General features: G+C 41.7%; 1 protein-coding gene across 1 annotated transcript; it reads right to left on the bottom strand.

The window, feature by feature from the left end:
- Positions 1 to 16,812: 16,812 nt before the first annotated feature.
- On the bottom strand, positions 16,813 to 21,036 carry LOC141958380 (endogenous retrovirus group V member 2 Env polyprotein-like). Its single transcript, XM_074901166.1, is given in 4 exon segments — positions 16,813 to 16,931; positions 16,934 to 17,393; positions 17,396 to 17,578; positions 20,836 to 21,036. Coding segments are annotated over 4 exon segments (963 nt in total).
- Positions 21,037 to 21,586: the final 550 nt, after the last annotated feature.

Below are 21,586 nucleotides of genomic sequence, written 5' to 3'. Positions count from 1 at the left end.
TCTTGACAATGTCCTCATTGTCTTTAATTGTTTCTTCTACGTTTGGGGTGGCCTGCTGGTTACCTGCAGTTTTCTGCTTTTGGCATACTGAGCAAATGTGTATTTTCAGTTTTAACTTCCTACTATTTGCTCTTCAAATTTCTTCTTACCTTGCTCAAACTCCATCTTAACCATTACATACAGATATATTACATTACATTTCAGCTTTACAGATGTTTGATTTCCATTCTCTGAAGGTTTCCTGTTTGGCCTGTATAACTTCTAAAATTTCCAATTAAGTCATACCATCATTTCCTTGTCCTTGTCTTCCATTTATCTAAGGGGATACCATACTCCATGGCTATTTATAAGCCCTTTCCATTTTTAATCTTAGGATTTCAGTTTTCTTTTTATTTAGAGCCCCTGATTCTTTAAAAGGAAAGAAGGGGTTTTGGTTTTAATTTTTTATGTCAAATATCACCCTACTATGTTTTGAGGATTTGTATTTTTCTCTTTGCTAACCTTTTCCTAGTCAAGGGATCAGAAATAAAATCTTAGAAAATTCTTTTGTTCTTCTAATTTGGGCTCTTATCTTGATACATTTAGCTATGTGTCTCCCTTTTACCCCTCCACTCTGAAACATTGACACTTACGAGTCACTGTAAACTTCTCAGTCCCAAAGTCTGAACTATGTATTTCCCAGCACCTTCTGACATCCCACTACATTTCAGACATAATTATTATTCCAAATAATAATCTACTGTCTGGCACATAATCCTGTTTGTTTTCATGCTTTTCCCTTTGATATAACAGGCTTTGCTGGTTTTAAGTATTGGGCAAAGCACTTGGCCTTATTTAATGCCTTATTGTAACCCTCTAAGAGGTTTCCATTATTTCTCTCTGTTGTCACAGTATATACGTTTGAATGTTTGCTGTAGTTTCCATCCTATAATTTTCTGACCAAAGGTCATCTACCATTTGCCTACCTGACAGACCTAGAAAATGTCTTTGTTTATCCCGAATAGTCCCTAGTATCTATCAGATTTTTTTCCTAAGTCCTACTTCTAATAATTCCTTCCAGCCTTACTAGCTTCCTATATGAGCAATCTGGTTCCACTTCATAATTTACAATTTTTGTCCATTTCTCATCATCATCTTGGACTCCATGTCAAAAAGGTATTAGCAACTGTACTTTCAGTTTCATTGCTTTTCTTAGACTGAATATCACATATGCTCTCATTATTCCTAAAGCACTGATTTTTTACCTGGAAAGCTTCATGTAGTTTGTATGGAAATCATAAACTGCATTTTCCTTTTACTGCAACAAGCAGAGGCACTTTGTAGTGTTATTTGCAGTAGCTGTTGCAGCAGATTAAGCCCTGTGTTAGAGGGAAAAGCACAAAAACCTTATCAGACTTGTAGCTACTGTTTCTCTCCACAGGGGAAAATAAGGCCCTAGCACAGCTGAACAGTTTCATAAATGCCCTGCACAAAACACATTGCACATTAATTTTTGGTATGTATAATCATACATCATCCAATTAAATACAAACCCCACATTTTTTATGTTCTTATTTTTACATGCAATTCTGTCCAGAAGATGATGTATTTCCCTCTGTGTCTTGCCAGTTTCCCCATTACTCCAGCCTGCCTAATAGCTCCATCTGGTTTTGGCTGAGAAAGATTAATGACCAGCAACACTGAGAGCCCTGGCAAATCAGCAGAGATATTATTCTTAGCATTGCTCAGGACATCCCTTCCTACTCTGCCAGATACTGTATGGGTGTCCCTCAGGGTTCAGTGCAGCAACAGGAGAGCACAGCAAATTCGGCAAGTAGGGTGAGCATCATTATTTATGAACTTCAACAAGATCTACTACATTAGACGGTGGGGCTGCTAAATAAAGAATGTATCATTGTTAGCTCAAAAACATTTCAGTTTTAGGAAAAGAAAGCAGTTTCTGAAACTCCAGTAAGTGAGACTGGAACAAGTCACTAGTAGACAATGACAGCCAATAACCTAGTATTTCCACTGCTGTATTAAAAATGCAGAAGCATTGATAGCTAAATGAAGTCATTTTTACAGTAGTAATTAATAATGTATATTTAAATGGTGTGTTTAGATCCAAACACCTAGGTGAATTAGGGATTGTTTGAAGATTGTTACTTTGGTTCACAATATAAAATTATGTTTGGAAAAGCTTCTGTCTGTGCACAGTAAATTATGGCTCAGGAAATTCTTACAAACCTAGACTGAGAAATACCTTGCTCTTGTAGGAATTTGTTTTCATCAGTAGTTATACATTCCCAAAGCAAGACACAGAGTCCTTGAGAATGTCAAAAGGAGTTGTGTACATGTCAGTTGGCTGGAACATTTTTCTCTTATGACTACTTGGAATTTGGGCTTTGTTTGTTCTGCAGAGTAGAATCATTATGATGAGTTGAAAAAATTATCTGGGAATTAAACAGCCAGCCAAATATTTATTTGTGTGATGGATCATATGAACGTTTTTGTCCAGACATGTTGATGGGTACTGCAATGGAATTGTTAGCTCATTGAGGGTGTTGGAATGCAAAAGATCTGAAACCCAGGCTATGAGTTTAGTAGGTGGCCCACCTGTAGTAAATTCTGTGGGTTGTAAAATTCATGAAAGTCGGCACTGAGATTACACTATTGTCAGCTCAGATGTTTCATTTGTTTCAATTATTTGGATTCCCACATTGCTCCTTCAGTGCTCATAAGAAAAAGAAAAAAAAAGATAATAGCAGCTTGATAACAGTAAGTCTGACTACCCAGACTTTTTTCAATTGTCAGCACTGAGGTCAATGGTTGGGGCGAAGCTGGAGTTAGCAAGGTTTGTAGAATTTCTTCTTTAGATCTGCCTTTGGATCTGTTCCATCCGTGCTCTCCAGTGATGCTATAAGGAAAAGCAAAGCTATCCAATGCTGATTGATCCATGAACTTTTCATCCAGTCGGAACTAACCACCAGCAGCAGGAAGGAAGCTGCACTGCTGTCTGCTTTGAGGTTTTTTAGATGACAATAGTGAGTTCAGTATGAAATCTATTATTCTGATGATAGACTTTGCTGAGCTGCTCTGCATTTTAGATGTATACTCACCATGAGTGACAGAGGCCCCTTGGGGTTAGGGAACCCAGCAGTTCGCTGGTTCAGAATGAAAACAAGAGATGTGTGTATCTTCCCTCAGCACCTTGCCTAGTATTTACTAATTTTATTAGCACCAATTAGACCAGCTGGTCTGAGACTGTGTTCAGGCTGGGCAGTCAGCTTCTGCTGCGTGTGTTGATAAGAGGACAGATAAACAAAATTATGCTTTCTGTCCATAACAGCAATAAATATTGCAATATGGGTTCAAATGGCTCATGGAGGGTTTACTTATTTTACTTTTCACTGTTAGGGTTTATTCAAAGAAGACCAAAGGCAATCCAAAAAAAAAGCGATGAGTTCTATAAGGACTCACAAGAATTAACATTCACAGAGATTCATCAATGCAAAATATCCACCAAGTTAACCTGCCAGTTTTTGTCATGAACGCAGAGAATACAGGCACTGTCATCTTCTCTCTGATTATACTTTGTTACCATAAATTCGATCTCAAAAGAACCCTCTAAGACTTCGTTTGAAGTTTTAAAAGGAAGGCATTCTTTATTGCATTGCTGGATACACAGGGGATCATTCCCACTTAACGTGCATGCCAAAAGACAAGGGTGCACTTATTATATACAATAAAGCAAATTAATATTCATGTAATTTCCAAGAAATACACACCTATTTCCAGAGAATCTAGTGCATATGTTAATACATTGGGCAAGCTTACTAGCAGTTGGGGAAGGGTCCCTGAGGGGCTTCCATAGGTGTCTGCTGGTTTATCTGCCCTGTCCAGGGATGTACCCATCACAGTTGCAAAAATTATGTCCTTGGGCACATTCTTGTCTGAAGCCCCTTACAGCAATTAGTGCCAACTGCTTGCAGGCATCAGCTAGCAGGCATCAACTTCATAGAGCAAAACAAGTGCAAGTAATTAAAAAACTCTCTGAATCATGTTATCCAAGACCCAAATATTTTATAATTTTTGTTGCTTTCATTTCCATTTTCATGTGTGAAATTAGTAGTTTGCAAAACTTTTTTATTTTCTTAAGTTGATACAGCTTTTTTCTGCATCAGTCAGACTTGCAAGTTGTCTGGCATGAATAATAGAGCTGACAGGTTGTTGAGATGTCCTCAGCACCACTTTAGTGCAGAGAGACCTTTTCTTGTAGCCTGGGGGAGTTTTCTTTCTTTTGTGCTATCACAGGTTTTATTTCTATCTTAGCAGTGTCTCTTCCAGTAAGTACAAAAGACTACTGGCTTGTGCTAGACCACTGCATGTGTTCATTACTAAAGCAGTGTTTCTGGCATGGCATCTGGGCTTTCACAGAAATTTATTCTGCAGGATTTTTTTCCAATTTTAGTCTTCAAGCCGACATCTGAAAGAAAATACAGCAATTTGAATATGTAAGGAAGGGATCACTATGCTTTGTTTTAACATATTAATATTGTTCAAGCTTTTCTGCCCACTACGCCCATATATATCTTCCAGAAAAATGCTGTTTTGAGAAGAATCATTGCAAGTAATCTAGTGGGACTGAAATCAGCAGCATATATGGAGATAAGTAACCTGTTCAAGCTATAAGTTTTAGCACAAGTTTCTACAATTTACAAATTTGCTATTATTTCTGTAGGTCTCAATTTAAGGATCCTTCTTCAGTCAGCCCTTTCTCAGGTTTTCTGTTTTTTCTCCACATTCCCAGTCTGCTGCACCCCTACATCCATGTTTATACGTGCCTTAGGTAAGTGTTGGTAGGTATTTTAAGGACAATATAGACAGTTTCCACAGTGCTGAGGTCTGGTTATAACAATTGCATAGAAAAAGTCATCTTTCCATTGCTGATTCCCTTAAACTAGCAGAACTAATTTCAAAAATAAGAGAAAAACAAATACTTGGGTTGGTGGGGGAGATGAGAGCGAGAGACTTAGGCCTTTAATACTGTTAATGCCAAGACAAGATCAGGTTGCTTAGGACCTGACACATTACTACAAGTTGGTAGCCATGCATAAGATGACAATAGTGATTCTGTGTGACTCTGGAAGAAACAGTGACTTTAGAAGACTTGTCATAGATCATTTAGTCAGAGGCCATAGGTTTCACTTTTCCTGTGGATTTGAATTGCCTTTCACAAAGTCCTCTCACAGTAGCATGGTTTCCAATGGACAAGCACTAACAAGTATAACAAGTGTATAAACACTTCCTTTCCTTCCAAACTCACTATAGATCATGATGGTATTACTTGCTCTGTTTCTCCGCTCTACAGCAGAGGCTCCAAAACCTGAAGAAAGGTAGCACCAAAGTGATCTAAACACCAAATGTACCTTGCAGTGCCAGAATCCTTAGGATTTTAGGTGCCCAGCTGGAAGCATTCAGGCCCAGGTTCAGGCCATGCAACTTGGCAGCTGGTTGAGACAGATGGTATTGGAGTTGGTCCCCTTAGTTTCCTTTGATAATCAGTAGTGAGCAGGACCTCTGCAAAGGGCTTTTCTGTTCACCTAAGCCCTCCATCACCCTTTCCTCTCTGACTAGCAGAAAAGGTTACAGTGCTGATGGTCCCCATGCAGGTGTCATGGGAGTAGACCTGCCCAAAGAAACATGGGACAAATCTGGGCCAGTGAGCATCAGTATGAGCCACCACCTACTCATTTATAATTGCCGGTGGCAAAATCCCCTGGAAACTAAGCAGCAAGTGCTACCAGGCCATATACTCAATATTAGCTGACAAAACCAACGGTCTATATGATGAAAAACATATGGACAGATCAGCCATGGGAGGGGAATGATTTGTGGACTCCAGAAACTGATACAGGTTGTGACAGACAGCTTGTGCTAACAGCCAGGAAAGCGCTCATTTTCAGCACAAAGATGTGGGCTTCGTAATGGTGGTTAAAATATTGCCCCCAGCATTGCAACACTCATTGCACTGTATTATCACTGTGCAGCTCTGCTGAGTGTGAGTGTAGTATTTGCAGTGTATCAGCCAGTGCTTTTCCAAAAGTGCATGTAAGAAATCTGTGAGAAACAAGGGAAAAAACAAAACAAAACAAAACAGAAAAACAGTAGCAGCCTTTCACATGTGTTTCTTCTTAAGACTCAAGCGTCATTCCTTTTCTATCGTGACCAAAGTGATTCTACATTCTCCAGGGGAAAACTGGGATGTCGGAACCTTTAGGGTGAACCATGCATGAAACAAGGCTTGTAGTTTTCTTGCAAGGCTTGTGGCACTGAAGGGTTTTGAATCTTCAACTCACCACCGTGTCAGTACATTACTTGATTGGCTGGCCTTCTGCTTGAACTAATACTGAAATCTTTTGTTTGTCTCCCCCCCCCAAGTTGGAGATATATTCTTAAGTTACATTTCAGGAAAGGAAAAAAAGTGTGTTTTCTTTCCTTCTGCTGCCCCATCTCCCAAGCACTTCCCCCTCCAGGGTTAGACTGAGGCAACTTGCATTTAACACAAACCACTTAGTTTACATGTATGCTTCAGTCTGGGTGTAAGTTTTCTAGGTGACAATTTTATCAAGGAAAATACTGTTTAGATTGTGTGTGCAAAAAAAATACCTTGTAAATATTTAAAAAAAAAAATCTTAATTTTCAGTTGTGCAATAAAATTGTGAAATAATCCTCTCAATTCCTTTTCAGTGTCTGACTTGACATGTACTGGTTTCAGAGCATACAGGCTGTTGTTTCTTCAGATGGAAACAGAAAAAGAGAGGTCATGGACTATTTTGGTTTCATCTTTAAGCTTTTTATTACTTTTTAATTTTGTATTGTCATTCCCTTTAATTGGGTTTATTCTTCCAACCCTGGTTCTATCAGACACGTTAATACCAGGCTGTTCCCACTGAAGACAGGTGAGTCATTATCTGCTCAGAGTTAATCATATGTTTATCTGCTTTACTTGACCTTGACCTTCTTCCTGCTGTTGTCTTTCTGTAATCAAAGATGAGATTTTGGCAGATGGGGGAGTTCGTTCAGTTCATATTTAAGTATGACAACAAGCAGATGGATACTCTACAATGAAAGACACCTCACCACCAGTGTGGAAGCAAATCCAGCCAACAGGTTAGTATTGCAAATGCTTTATCTGCTAGGTGGAAGCATGGATTTTATAGAAGTCCTTCTCTTGATAGTAGAAAAAACTATGCAAAAAACCAGAAGCCTTTACTTCTTTATTAATTAACCCTTGCTGATAGGTTTTTCAGGTGCACAGAGCTGCAATCACACCTCTCAATCTCACTTACAGCTGATACATCCTCTAGCACTAATAAGTAGAACCATAGGACTACACCTCTCTTCCCTTCTTTCTTCCTTTCCACTTGGTAGCCTGAGGCTTCTCTGCAGAACTTCATTACTGAGAAAGGCAATGGGGACAAGAGTAGGAAGACAGGTCAGCTACATAATCCTTTGTGGCTTGTTTTTGGTTATTTTGGGGTTTTTTTTTAACCCAAATTCAAAGTAGAGCCTACTATAAAGGTGTGTTTGCTTGGGATGCTGGCACTGAGTTTACATGCGTAGCGATGTCATCCAGGATGTCCCTGGATGTAGGATATGGAGCCTCTTGCAAAGGTGGCACAGAATATGAATTAAAACTAGTGTAAGTTGGGAAGCTAGCTGAATTTCTTGTTTTACAGATTATTATAGAATCAAATGGAGTTTGTATGGTGTAGGAGCAGGCTAGGAGTCCAGAAAGATTTAGGGAGAGCTTTGGATTTGTTGTTGGCAACATAAATACTTAGAAAAGTAAATATACCTATAAATAGGTAGCAAAATAATTCACAGAAAAGGAAGCTGAAGGGCTGGAAATGTACAAGTGGGAGTTTTATATGCTGAACACTACAGTCATTGGGAAGAGAAAACCTGCAGGTGTAACTATGTTAAATTCCCTGACTTTGCAGCAAGGCAAAGCTGGTTTGTACTGGGAAATGGATGATTGAGCAGGTGCAAGAAGTGAATGGTATTAACTGTGTAAGTAGCAGCTCATTTTCAATAATTAGGCCCCCAGAAGGGATCCTATGCCATTTCCATATTAGCCACAACCCTTCCTATCCATCCACCTTTTAACAAATCAGAAATAAAGAACAGAGCTTTGTTTAGGATTTATGTCAAATATTAATGCTCCAGGACAGATGTGGTAGGGCAGGTTAAAATGTGTTTACCCTGGGGTCAGAAGTTATGTTTCATCAAAAGAGGGCAAGTTGAGTTCCCAAGACTGATTAGTGATGGGGCGTTACCCACTTTTGTACCAACTCTCCTTGGGACTCTGCATGAGTCCTGGTGGTCTTTGTTTAACCATATTCACCTGCTTTACAAGAAGAGAGCTAGTGACCAGATCATACGGACAGATGTGGGATGTGTGTGTGTTTTCTGCCTCGGGGTATGTTATGCAGCTCAAGACAGGTGTTAGGCTGGGGATGTTGTTGAGAGTTCTCCCACAGATTTAGCCATTAAAATTGCATAAGAGAGTGTTATCTAACTCCTTAGTTTGCCACTTGACTTTCTGTCTCAGGTTTCTGCAGACCAAATCTAGCTACTATTTCTTCGTATTCCTAGCACACAAAACTATAGTCTACAATTTCCCTGCCCATATTATACCTCAGGAATAACTGTTGCATGACAGTGATGTGAATCACATTCCCTGTATGGTCGTTGTAGCTGTAAGTGTCTGCGGGGAAGAGAAAAATCAAAATCTAATTCACATGTCAAAATTTGGATTTCATAGCCTGGGCACTGGGAGATTCTGAAAACTTTAGTCTTGGTAATTTTGTATTTGAACATAAGTAAAAGCATAGCATAGTCATAGCAAAGTCAAATAGGGGATGACAGTTGTACTAACCCAAATACTGCCTGTGGCAAAAATAGTGGCATCAACTGGTCACTAAATAGCCTTTGTATACCAGGAGAGAAATAGTATTTTGTTTACATTCACCCCCCAGTTTGTCTCCAGAGCTGGCAATTTCAGATGGTAAATAGCAACAACCTCTCAGAGCTCTTATTTCAGGCTTTTGCTGATGCAGCATCTTCATTTATATTGGGTTCTGAATTTGAAGGTTAATTTTGCAATTATAAGTGCTGCACACTTTTTTTTTTTAAACAAAGACAGTATTTTGAAGTGGCCACCAGGGAGAAGGGTGAACAACTCCTAATGGGTTCAAATTTGTCCTCTACTTCAGGGCGTAAAAACAGTTCTTAGAAGCAATTGTTCCTCTTTCCTGAACTGCAGAGGCAAGTATGAGACATCCATATATTGTTGCCTTGCCTTTATCATGCCCTTTGTATTCTTTCACTGAGGACTGACATGTATTTCTTCCTAAAAATAGCTCTTTCAGGTTGTTTTCGGGAAGTAGCCCACCTGTTACCACCCTGTTCGTCTCAGCACTGCTCCTAGAGAGACCCAAGTCCTTGTTCCTTCTTCAGCTGATTAAACTCTTTCTCAGTGCTGGGGGGGGCACATGTACACACCCATATACCTGTCCTTATCTGCTCAGCTTAGCCAATGTTTGCAGCAAGTGGGAAAACTTTACTTAATTTGTGGCAAAGAAATTAGAAGGTCTTTACTAGTTACTATATCTTACTGATGTGTTGTTTTTGTAATATTCCAGGGGAAGTTTGTAAGTCAGGCCTGTGCAACCATTAGGAAGCTTTAAGAAGCAAGGCATCCAGAGACTCACAAGCAAACCCCTTATTCAGATTGCAGGCTCATCATAGATGTCTGCTAATTACCCAGAATGTTGTTTGCCTTATGTGTTTGATAACAGCACCTCAGTGAGTTTAATATCCTGTAACTAATTCTTTGATTAATGTCATATTTCCTTAAATAGGGTACTTGCCTCCTGGCATGCAGGAAACATTAGTTGCAAGGTCTTAAGGAGTTGTCCGTGTCAGGGCAGTTAGGGTTTTTTAGCAGCACTTGGCAGGCTGCTAAGTGTGACTGTATCTCGGGGAGTGGGATGGGGATGTGTGGTGGCCTCCTATAAGAGCATATAGGCCTTAGTCTCAACATGTTGTATGTCAGCTGGATCGCAAGGTACCCAGCATTTACATGTTTGTTTTCCTTTGGCCAAAGGCTGGGGTGATCCTTTACATTTCAGTTTTGCTGGCAATCTTGCTGAGAAACCCTATGCTGCTCAGGAAGTTTCATTCTTTGTGTCTCTGGGAATCACCTGGATGGTCCTATATGGACATCTTCAAAGGCTTCTGCAAGGAAACTCAAAACTTAAAGGCTCAACTAAAGGAAAGCAAACATGAGATGCTCTGTTAACATGTGTCAGTTGGCTTGGTTCCAAAATTACTTTCTTAGGGGCATAGCATCACAGCTCAGAAGATGGCTTTCATGTCACTTCATAATGTCACTTCATAATGACAGCATTTATTTATCTATTAAAAAAAAAAAAAACAAACAAACAAAACAAAACAAAAAAACCCAAACAAAACAAAACAAAAAAAACATTGCCCCTTCTCAAGCCTTAAGTAACATTCTTCCTTGGAGCCGAGTTCTTGGTTTAGTGACACTGACCTCAGCCTTTCTTCACTTCTCTTTGTATTTTTCCATTATGCAGTGACTCTTCAGGTGGTGAGGCTATGTGCTTTCATATGGGTAGGCTGGAAGCCTGCAAACCGCGGGACACTTAAGGTGTGGGGACAAGAACTGCTGTGGCAAATTCCTCCTTGCTCTCTATGTGCTACTGCCCACACAGAGATAGTTTTTGCACTATGTTCCTCTGAGGTGCTGCAGGCTGGTAGAGAGCATGCAAAATCTCAGGTTATTTCAGTGAGGCTCAGTGGTTTCCTTAGGGTTACTTGGAAGGGAGAGAGCAGAGGCACAGATCTGTGTCACTGTATCCCCACACAGTGAACATTAACACAGTGTCATCATGCTTTTACTTGCCAGCACATCAGGGGTGTTTGATACCGTATGTTGAAGTGGTTCATAGATCAGAGCTTTATTCTGTGACAGGGAATCGCCTTGCTAGGCATAGGAATGTCTGCCTATGCATGATCTGGCCTAACTTTTGTTTCCCCTGCAGAGAGGATAAGTTTATTATGAGCAATAGGAACAAGCCACAGCTCTGCTCATTCCAGTTAAGTGTGAGGCATAGGACCTTAATTGTAAATGTCCCTTCAAATAACAACAGGAGATGTTTTAATTTTTAGCTGGAACCTGCAAAAGTTGTGCTGCAGTACTACACCTACTCCCCTCAGCTACAACAAAACACATCAGAGACTTGGCCTTCTCAACATAGCAAGGAGCAGTCACAGCCCTCACCCTTACCTAGGTGACTGTTCCCTTCGCAGCTCTGGCTGTCAGGAAAGGGAGGAACCATGAGTTGGGGAGCCTTTTTACCTCTGTGTCTTGAGTTTGGTGGTTATTTATCACACGTGAATCTTTGTGAAATGTTTGTTTCATGAGAAACAGATTTAAATTGGATGATTCATTGATTTGATTAAAAAAGTGATTAGTATGATAGTGAAAACTTGTTAGTCAAAGATTTTTTAACCCAGCTGTTCCTATGGAAAAAAAAATCAAATGGAATTTTACTGCTGATTCCCCGCTGCAAAGCTAAAAGCTAACGGTGCAGGCGCTAGAGCATTCAATTATTGAAAAGGAAAATATTTCAGCCTGTGTCACATCTCTGCTTGACCTTGACTAGAAGAGAAAGATATGGGGCTATATATGTGCACGTATTGAGACAAGGTGAGAATGTGTGAGTGGATCCCTCCTTTTGGTGCAGAGCTGCCATGTCAACTTTTCTGGTTTTCTTTGAGGGCAAATGAAGAAGCAGCAGTCTACTGGCTGCCAGGATGGCAGTACTGCAGGGCCTTTATAGGTTCTGTACCTATCCTGGCTGTGGAGTTCAGGAGATTGGATCAAGATGAGAAGCAAATACTCAAGCACTATACCAACGACTGTAATACTTAGTGTCCACTGAATATTCATCCTCCGTGTAGAGAGAGTACAGTAATGTAGGAGAGGTGTGTAGCCCACTGTAGAACTGAGTTATCTGAAGTAGGTTGAGGTTAACTGGCTTGTAAATTCAGTAGCTAAAAGAAGAACAAAAACAAACAAGCAAAAAAACCCACCAGCTAAAAGGCCTCAGTTATACTAAAATCCATATTTGACATGGCTGAAGGGTTCCTAAATGTTGTCACCTGCAGGCTGTTCTACAGAAGAGAAACAGAGTGGATTACTAGTGAATTATTAAGCTCCTTCAGCCTGGTTGCTTTCTCTTTACCGTACAGAAGAGACTGGGAGAGAGGTAAGGAAATGGGAGGAGGGAAACTGGTAAGAGGCTTGTTCTACATCCTCACCAGATGGGTGTAGGGGTAGGAAGTTCCTGTTCCTGTGTGCCAGCCTCTACTGAGATGCTGGCAGGGAAGTGGTTAATGGATCATACTTCACCTGGAGGCCAGAAACAAGTGGAGTAATGCAGGAATCTTTCCTGTCACTGCCCTGTTTAACATCTTTGTCAGTGACTTGGAGGAGGTGACAAGGTGCATATTCATCACGTTCACAGGTGACACGAAGCTGGTGATGGCGGCTGGGCAGGTCAATACAATGGTGGGCAGGGTGGCTGTTCAGCAGGACCTTTACAGGCTGAGAACAGAAACATGAAATTCAACAAGGCCAAGTGCTGCAACTGGGAAGGAAGAGCCTAGTGCAGCAAACCAGGCTGGAGCTGCCTGCCTGGGAGGCAGTTCTGCTGAAAAAACCCTGGGGGCCCTGGTGAGCAGTGAGCTGATCATGAACCAGCAGCAACTCTGGCAGCAGGGATGGCCACCAGCCACAGCACAGCCATCAAGGTCAAGGGAAGAGATTATTGCACTCTACACAGCACTCATGAAGCCACATTTGAAATACTGCGTCCAGTTTTGAGCCTGGGTGTTGATACAGTGGACTGAATTCAGGGAAGAGTCTCCAAACTGATTAGGGACTGGAGCTCTTGCTCTGTGAGGAGCAGATGAAGAAGCTGGGCTTGCTCAGTCTGGAGAAGAGAAGGCTTCAGGGGCACCTAACCATAGTCCCCTGGTGTCTAGAAGGAGGTTATAAAGAAGATTAAGCCAGGCTCTTTACAATAGTGCATAGCCTCTATCAAGGCTGTGCAAACTAATCCAGCCCACAGAGAAAATCCTGCAACTACCCATCTGTCACAGCCCTGCTATGTCCAAGCACCTGCCTGAATTGCTTCCCTCTCTTGGCCCCTCAGTCCTGACCCCTTCTGGGAGTCCAGCAAACCCAGGCACTCTACTGCTCTTCCATATGTTCTCCCTGCACATCAGCCCTCCTGCCCTCATCTCTCAGCTGTGCTCTGCTCCTGTGACTATATAAACCAGTCTGTATTTCCATGGCATGAAGTTTACGGTCACAGATGGGCAGGTTTTTTATTATCATGTAATACATGAAAACTCTTGTAACAGTTCAAAACTTGACTGCTTTACTTTGGGAAATAAGTGATGGGAGAGGCAATAGCCTGAAAGAATGACCCAGGATAGTAGCTGCTAGGTGCATAAGTTAGCACCCACCTCTGTCCTGGGCCCTGTTAGTCGAGACTACAGTTCTTCTTGGCATTTTTCTGAAGACATTAATGATGTCAGGCTTCACAGTCCAGTGCCAAAGGTTTAATCAGGCATACTCTAAAAATACAGAGAAATCATGCAGCACAAAACTGCTTATCATTTACCTGCCTCAGAGCTGAAAGCCAGTGGATAATAACTCAAAACATTGTGCATAGCAAGTGATTCAACAAAGCCAATTATATGGGCTGCAAGACAGATAAGAAAAAAAAAGGTGTCTGTATTGAATGGGTCAGACAGGCACCTTACAGATCCCAGGTTCCCCACACCATGGCAGATAGAGCTGTCTAGGGATGTATCAGTGAAAGTAAGAGCATAATCAGGACTAGAGTGTCACAAGTCTATAACCAGAAAATACCTGACTTAATACACTGTTTAATTCACACAAGCTGCCAAACAGGACCGTCCCTGATCGCTTTTGCAAGTGAAGGAGTGTGTACGTGGCCTTGGCATTGCCCTGTGCTGACTGGCTCTGCGGGTGGGTGATGGCAGGACACACGGAGTGCACAGGGCTTTGGGGGACTTTGCCAGGTGTCCTGCTGTGCTCATCACAGTCTCTCCTTCCCTCTGTATGATGATGTAGCCCAATGATGGTTCTGCTTTCCTGCTCCTCTGGTGGCAGCTGGGCAGGGTCCAACTTCACCTTTCTGCACTTGATGCTTTGTTCCACTTATTTTTCTCCTGTTGGTGTTGTTTTGGCCTTGTCTTCCTCTTCTCTCTCTCCATTACAGAAGTTATTTCCCCTCTGTATAAGGGGGAAATGCCTACTGTGCTAGCAACTGTGTGGAAATGCTAGCTAGCATTTTTAAGAAGTCAGCCAGCAAATTTTAACCATTGCAGTGTAAAATGCTGAATAAACAGGGCAGGATCCCTTTGAAGGGAGTCAGGAAGCTGATAGAGCTTTCTCTCAGTATTATTTACTTTCAGTGTATTGGTTAATGAATTTCTGTTCTTGCGTAAGTTTCTGGGGCACTATTCCCCAATAGGCACAAACCCATTGCTTTTAGTGGCATTGCATTAAAAAAGAAGTGAGCTTACAACCCCAATATCCCAAAGAAGAGTCTTTAGAGCTTCAGTCATTTATGCTCTCCCCATATGGCATTACACACATTGCATTTTGCAGTCTTGCCCTTGGAGAGCTGCTGTTTTCCGAGGAGAATATGGATCTCTTGAATAAGATACAGAAGTGAAGTGTAAGCCAAATTTCAGGGGTACAGAAAGGAAATGGAGAGGCTTTTTTATGAGTTGTTCCCATCTCACAGAGCAACAACTGTTAACAAAAAGGTAGTTGAGGAAAAACTCTCTAAGACTCAGAATCAGAGTATTAAAAAGCAGGCATTCTTTATTGCAGCACTGGGTGCACAGGGGATTGCTCTCCCACAAGCGTGCACATCTTGGAGTGAAAAGCGGCTCCTTTCTATAGTGTAAAGTGTTTACATATTCAGGATAATTCCGAGAATAGGGAGAGATATTACAATTAGTTTTGAGAAATCATTAACATAAATCCCACCCCAAGTCCCTCTCTGTTGCGCCTGCGCAGTGGCTCCTGGTGGTCTTGGGCAGGGGTCTTCAGGATGAAGATTGAAGGTGCCTCCTCTTCCTGTCGTGACTTTTCACCCAATTAGGTCTTTTCAGCATTTCCATAGTCATGACAACTCAGCATTCGTTGAGTGCCCGTTCCTTATCTTGGGACCCAGTAGTTGCAGCTCCTTCCTTATCTCAAGAGCCCCTCCTGCTGAGAGCCCACCCTTTTATCGTGTTATCCTGCCCGTTCAGCATCTCTCTTAGTTGTCCTGCATCCATTTTGGTAAGGTTCCTCACTTCACAATGACCAGTCTAGTCCCAGGGACTGAGTTTTACTTTCGCCCTTGCCCAGTGCTTTGTCCCTCCATCAGAAGGGCTTATGCTGCTGTCTGATGGTTTACTGTTTTGCTGACTAAGGATACCAGTTAAACCCAGACACCAGAGTGAAAAGACCAGGCGTATTTTACTGGTGATAACCAATGTAACAGTGTAATACAGAAAACATGCAGTAAGAAAAAACAGAGTAGTGCACTTAAAGCAACAAACAGGAAAATACAGGGTAATTCATCAAATCATTACTACATGAGAGAGAGAATAGAGATTAAGAAAAATACATCATCACTTGCATATATTACCATCATCCAGATCCACGGTCGCTGGGGAGCCCCAGTTACGGTGAGGATTTGGAGAGCCCGTCCCAGCAAGTGGGAAATTCTATGCGGTCTGTCCACCCATAGGTGAGGCTTCCAAAGTCGCTGCAAACGGGCCCAGCCTTATATACCAGAGATGGACATGCCAGAATAGCTGGCACCTTTGTTTTGAACAGAAAAATTCTGGTTTCATTCTCCTGTTGGATTCCACCTTGATTTGCGGAAACACGACTCCACAACCTCTAAGGTTATAAAGTAGGTATGTTTACTCAGCGCTGAGGCACACGGGGGATCGTTCCACCACAAACGTGCGTGCCTCTCATGGCACCTTGTCTTGGCTTTATGCTACAAAGCATCACATATTCATAATACACCTATACATATGCATAACCTATCCCCGCTTTGTATTAGAATGAGCTTGAAAGTCTTTTCATATGTTCTGCCCCGGTCTCCTCCTAGTTGCATCTGCGCGGTGTGTCCCAGTGGTCGCGGGCCGGGGTCACAGAGATGAAGTAGCTCCTCTTCCTCACTGTTGAACTTTTTACCTCGGTTTCTTGCGCAGTCTCTGTAGCCTCTTGGACTCAGGCTGGGCCATAGGGTTGGTTTTGACCAGTTTTTAGGGCTGTCTTCCTATTGCATCAGGATGCGTTCTCTCACAGCTTCCATTAATCAAGCTTTCCATATTGTTCTGCTCCCTGGCCCATCAACTATGATCTATTACCCTATTTTCATCTTAGTTATCTTTTAACTAATGCGCCTCTAGCCCCTAGCCTGATCTCTAAGTCTTCCATCTTTATCTCTAAACTAAGTTACACCTTCATTTCTTGAGTGCCTAATTTCTATATCCTGTTTTAATTTCCTAGCTCCTCATTTCAATTCCCCCCTTTTCTAAAACGTTAGTAAATTCTTTTACTACCCTTAATAAATTGACTCCTGTTCTAACATTTTAGAAGAGTACTTGTTTGATTCCAGCTTATGCCTAAGCTGATTTTTTTTTCCATGTGACATAATCATCTCCGGTGTTCTGGCAGCACCAAAAGAAACATTTGATTAGAATACAAGTTAATACTCCTAAAATCAGCAGTGTCACTACCAAACCAAAAGCTGTTTTAACCACGCTAAATTAGGTAGCCATAAAGTCAGTTTTTCCCAAAGATTTGTGAAACCCCAGGATCTATCATCTTGTGCTATTAAATGAAATAGTTTTGAAGCTTCCCAAATCCTATGCACATCTGTCTCAATTTGGGCCTCATGGTTTACAAAGGCACAGCAGCTTTGATTAATCACTGTACAGACCCCTCCTTCTTTAGCCATTAATAGATCCAAAGCCATGTGATTTTGTATGGTTATTTTTGCCAATCAACTGATCTCTTTCTGTAGATTGACAATGGCATCCACAATAGCGTTAGCCACAATTTTAACGGTGGCAGAAATATATAGCTTTTATATAACTATAGCTTTTTCTAATTCACTTACTCCTAACATAGGAATAAGCCATCTGACAAAACTATGAAATCTGGTTCCTCTAATTACCAGGGGGTTCTCAACCTTTTTTGTTTAACCTGATACCACAGGGTCCGTGAGACACCTTGCAAATCCTTAGTGGGGTATGAGATAGGCAATAATATACCTGTTGTACATTCTCCCCACCAATTTTGAGGTAAACATTTTCTGGCCTTTACGTTTGCACATAAGTACCACCAACCTGGCGGTAAACGGCACCTTTTCTCTCTGGGCCCATGCTTCTACTCAGCAGTATCATGGCATTTGTCAAGGAATTTCCCCATCCCCTGTAACTGGTTTTCCTTATTGACCCTCTGGGATAAGTATTGTTGCAGATTTGATAAGCCCCTTTCTTTGAGCTTAGGAACTGGACCAAATTACTTCCTCTGTTTTGCATCGTTATCAGCTGTCAGAATGGCCGTGTGCTATTTGCCCATTTCCGCTCTATGTCTTTGGATTCATTATACAAGGCATCATTTCAGTTAACTTCATAATTGCCATCTGGTGGTCTTCATACTCCTGTCAGATCATGAGGGGTGGGTCCCCCTACCCAACTTGTTGTATTTGTAAACCATGGGATATTAGATTTGGGAATGCCTAGAAAAGGAAATTGACCTGATTTTGGTAATTTTGTGCATACACAGCAATCTGACAAATTATTTCTTTGAGCCATTGTGTGAAGAAGGCCCATAAAAAAAAATCTGATTCCATGTTACCACAGCGGTATAGACGTTGACCAAAATTACTGTAAAAAATACAATTTTCCTGGCTGAATTTGTGTAACCTTCCATGGGGATCTATAGGCCTTCTTCACTCTAGTACGGATCCAGGCGCTCTGCTCCTTGATCTTAATTGATGTAAAGAAGGTGAGAAGTACTGGGAATGGTCCTTCCCATTGCAGTTCCAGAGTCTTTTCTGCAAGAGACTTAATATATACATAATCTCCAGGCTGTATATTACACACAGGTCCATCTAATGCTCTGTTTTGGGTTCCAAATACCTATTTTCTATTTTATTGAGCTGTTTACCCAGTGCCATCAGATATGAGGTTATAGTCTCATCCCCTGCTTGCGTGGATATGCTCTTTTGTATGCTGTAGGGTTGTCTGTACAAAATTTCAAAAGGCCTTAACCCTCTCTTGCTCTCGGCTTAGTTCGTACATGCAAAAAGGCCACAAGAAGGGACTGAGGCCAGACCAAATTAGTTTCCTGTCCAGGTTTCAAAATCTGCTGTTTGATTAAATGATTCATCTTTTCTACTTGGCCACTTGACTGGGGATGATATGGGGTATGAAGTTGCCAATCTATACCCAGATGGCGGCTGATTTGTTGCACCACCTTTAAAATGAAATGTGGCCCTCTGTCAGAGGATATTGTTGCTGGAATCCCAAAGCGCGGTATTATTTCTTGTATTAATATTCTGGTTACCTCCCGAGCTTTGGCAGTTCTGGTAGGAAATGCTTCTGGTCAGCTGGAAAAGGTATCTGTTAGTACCAATAGGTATCGATACCCCCCTTTTCTTGGAAGTTCTGAAAAATCAGTCTGCCATTGTTGCCCAGGCCCATTGCCTTTCCCAATTTGGCCCATTCCCAGTCTGGGGGTATTTTTGGGATTAGTCTGGAGGCAAAGATCACACTTCTGAGTCACTTGTCTTACTGTAGTATATAAATTTCTAGCTTTAATATCTCTAATTAAGTGTTTATATAGGGCCTCTGCTCCCCAGTGTCCTTTCTGGAGTTCCTACCTTACCAGGGACCATATTAAATAAGAGGGAATGAGTATCTTCCCTTGAGGGGTGAGGGCCCAACCTTCTTCATTATATGATCCTTCCAGATCTGTGATGAGTTTTTGATCTTCTTTAGTATAATTAGTCTTACCCTCTAGGGAAATTTGCCCATCAGGGATTAAAGCTCCTTCTACTTTTATCTCTCCTTTGGCTGCTTGTTTTGCCTCTCTGTCCGCCAGGTTGTTTCCTTTCTCCAAATCTGAGTTCTCCTTTTGGTGTGTCTTGATGTGCATGACTGCCACTTTTTTAGGAAGCTGGACTGCTTCCAACAGGCTCAGAATATCCTCTGCATGTCTGATGTCTTTACCCTGTGAATTCAATAATCCTCTCTCTTTCCAAATTGCTCCATGCACATGAACGACTCCAAAGGCATATTTTGAGTCCTTATAGATGTTCACAGCCTTGCCTTGGGCCAACTCTAAAGCGTGGGTCAGGGCAATTATTTCTGCCTTTTTGACAGAGGTATTCATGGGCAAATGCCCTGATTCTATTATTTCCTGGCTGGTAGTAACAGCATACCCAGTGTGTCTTTTACCACTTAGGACATAGCTGCTTCCATCCGTGGACCAGTTCTCTGTGTTCTCCATAGGGCTGTCTCTCAAGTCTGTGCGGCTCAAATATGTTGCCTCGATGGTTTATAGACAGTCATGTTGTACTGTTTCTCCTGTGTTCCCACTAAGAAAAGAGGCTGGATTGACAATGTTAGTAACCACAATCTCCATATCATCTTGTTCTACTATTGCAGCATGATATTTCAAGAATCTGTGTGGGGAAAGCCAATGTCCACCTCTTGCCTCCAGCACTGCAGACACTGTATGGGATACTAACACAGTCATTTTCTGGCCCAGGGTGAATTTTCTGGCTTCTTGGATGTTCAATACCACAGCTGAGACTGCTTGCAAGCATCCAGGCCAACCCTTGGCAGTTGTATCCAACTGTTTAGGTAACTGCTTGACGATACAGGCCCAGGTCTTGTGTTAGTATCCCCAGGGCAATCCCCTACTTCTCGTGAGAGGGAAGAAAAAGTGGCTTACATCTGGGAGTCCCAAGGCCGGAGCTGACATCAGGGCCTTCTTCAGTAGCTCAAAGGCCTGTATAGTTTCCTTATTCCATTGAAGATGTTTTTGTTCAGTGGTTGTCAATGCATATAAAGGTTTGACAAGCAGTCCGTAATTATAAATCCATAGTCGACACCAACCAGTCATTCCCAGAAAAGTCCGTAACTCTTTCACTGTTTGTGGTCTCGGAGTCTGGCATATTGCTTCTTTTCGAGCTTGTCCTGAAGTTCTTTTTCCAGCACTAATTTCATAACCCAGATAAATCACTTCGTGCTGCATTACTCAGGCCTTTTTCTTAGACACTTGGTATCCCTGAAGCCCCCCAGAAATTTAGCAGGCTTACCATTGAAGTCATGCAAGCATCAGGATATTATCCACGTATTGTAACAGCTTCCCTTCCTCAGGTGGGGCTGGAGCTTCCCATGACTCAAGGTCTTTTGCAAGTTGATTGCCAAATATAGTAGGGCTGTTTTTAAACCCCTGTGGTAACACCGTCCAAGTCAGTTGAGTTTTACGTCCACTTTTAGGATTTTCCCATTTGGATGCAAATGTTTTCTGGCTGGCTTCGTGGAGAGGGAGGCAAAAGAAAGCATCCTTGAGGTTTAAAATAGTAAAACAGGTTAGTTCAGGTGCTAATACAGTTATAGATTTTTCACCACTGGGTAGAGGTCTTCAGTTATCTCATTCACTGCCTGCAGGCCCTGAACCACCCAATCTGACCCGCCAGATTTACGAATAACTGGCTGAATCCCTTCTTGATCCTCTCTCTTCAGAGGATATTGTTTGATTCTTACCGGCTGTTGCCCTTCTCTAAGTTTGATCTCAGCAGGTGGGGCATTCTTTGCTTTCCCAGGCATGTTGGTGGCCCATACTCCAGGCTATACCTGGTCAGTAATTTCTTCTTCCTTCTGTGGGAAAACTAGGTAGAGATAAGCTCATTATCTGTATAAACTCTTGGTCATTTACCTCCGGAGTAATCTTCCTTCCTTAAATTTAACTGTTGCACCAAATTGTTCTAATAAATCTCTCCGCAGAAGTGCTTTCGGGGAGTTAGGCATATACTTTAGGGGTTCGCAAAAATATGCCTTTTCACTTTGGCCAGTCACCCCCTTTACCATAATATAATTTTTTTTTTTTTTTTTTTTTTTTTTTTTTACAATCCACTCCTGGTATGCCTGCAATCTTTCCATATGTGCAGACCTGTTTGCCTCTCATTTTGGATCTTAGAGGGGGAGATATTCTTTAACATTTCCTCCCGTAGTCTTATAATAATCCTCAGCCAAATTCCCTACAGTAAGATCAGTTGTTTTATAATAAACTGAAAGTGCTTGGTTACACTCACCAGGTCATTACGGTAGTCCTTAGCAACCCTTTTTCCACGCCTCTAAATCAGTAGTGGAAAAAGGT

The sequence above is a fragment of the Athene noctua genome, chromosome 3, assembly GCF_965140245.1.
Source record: "Athene noctua chromosome 3, bAthNoc1.hap1.1, whole genome shotgun sequence".
Lineage (NCBI taxonomy): Eukaryota > Metazoa > Chordata > Aves > Strigiformes > Strigidae > Athene > Athene noctua.
This window is presented reverse-complemented; position numbering and strand designations above follow the sequence as displayed.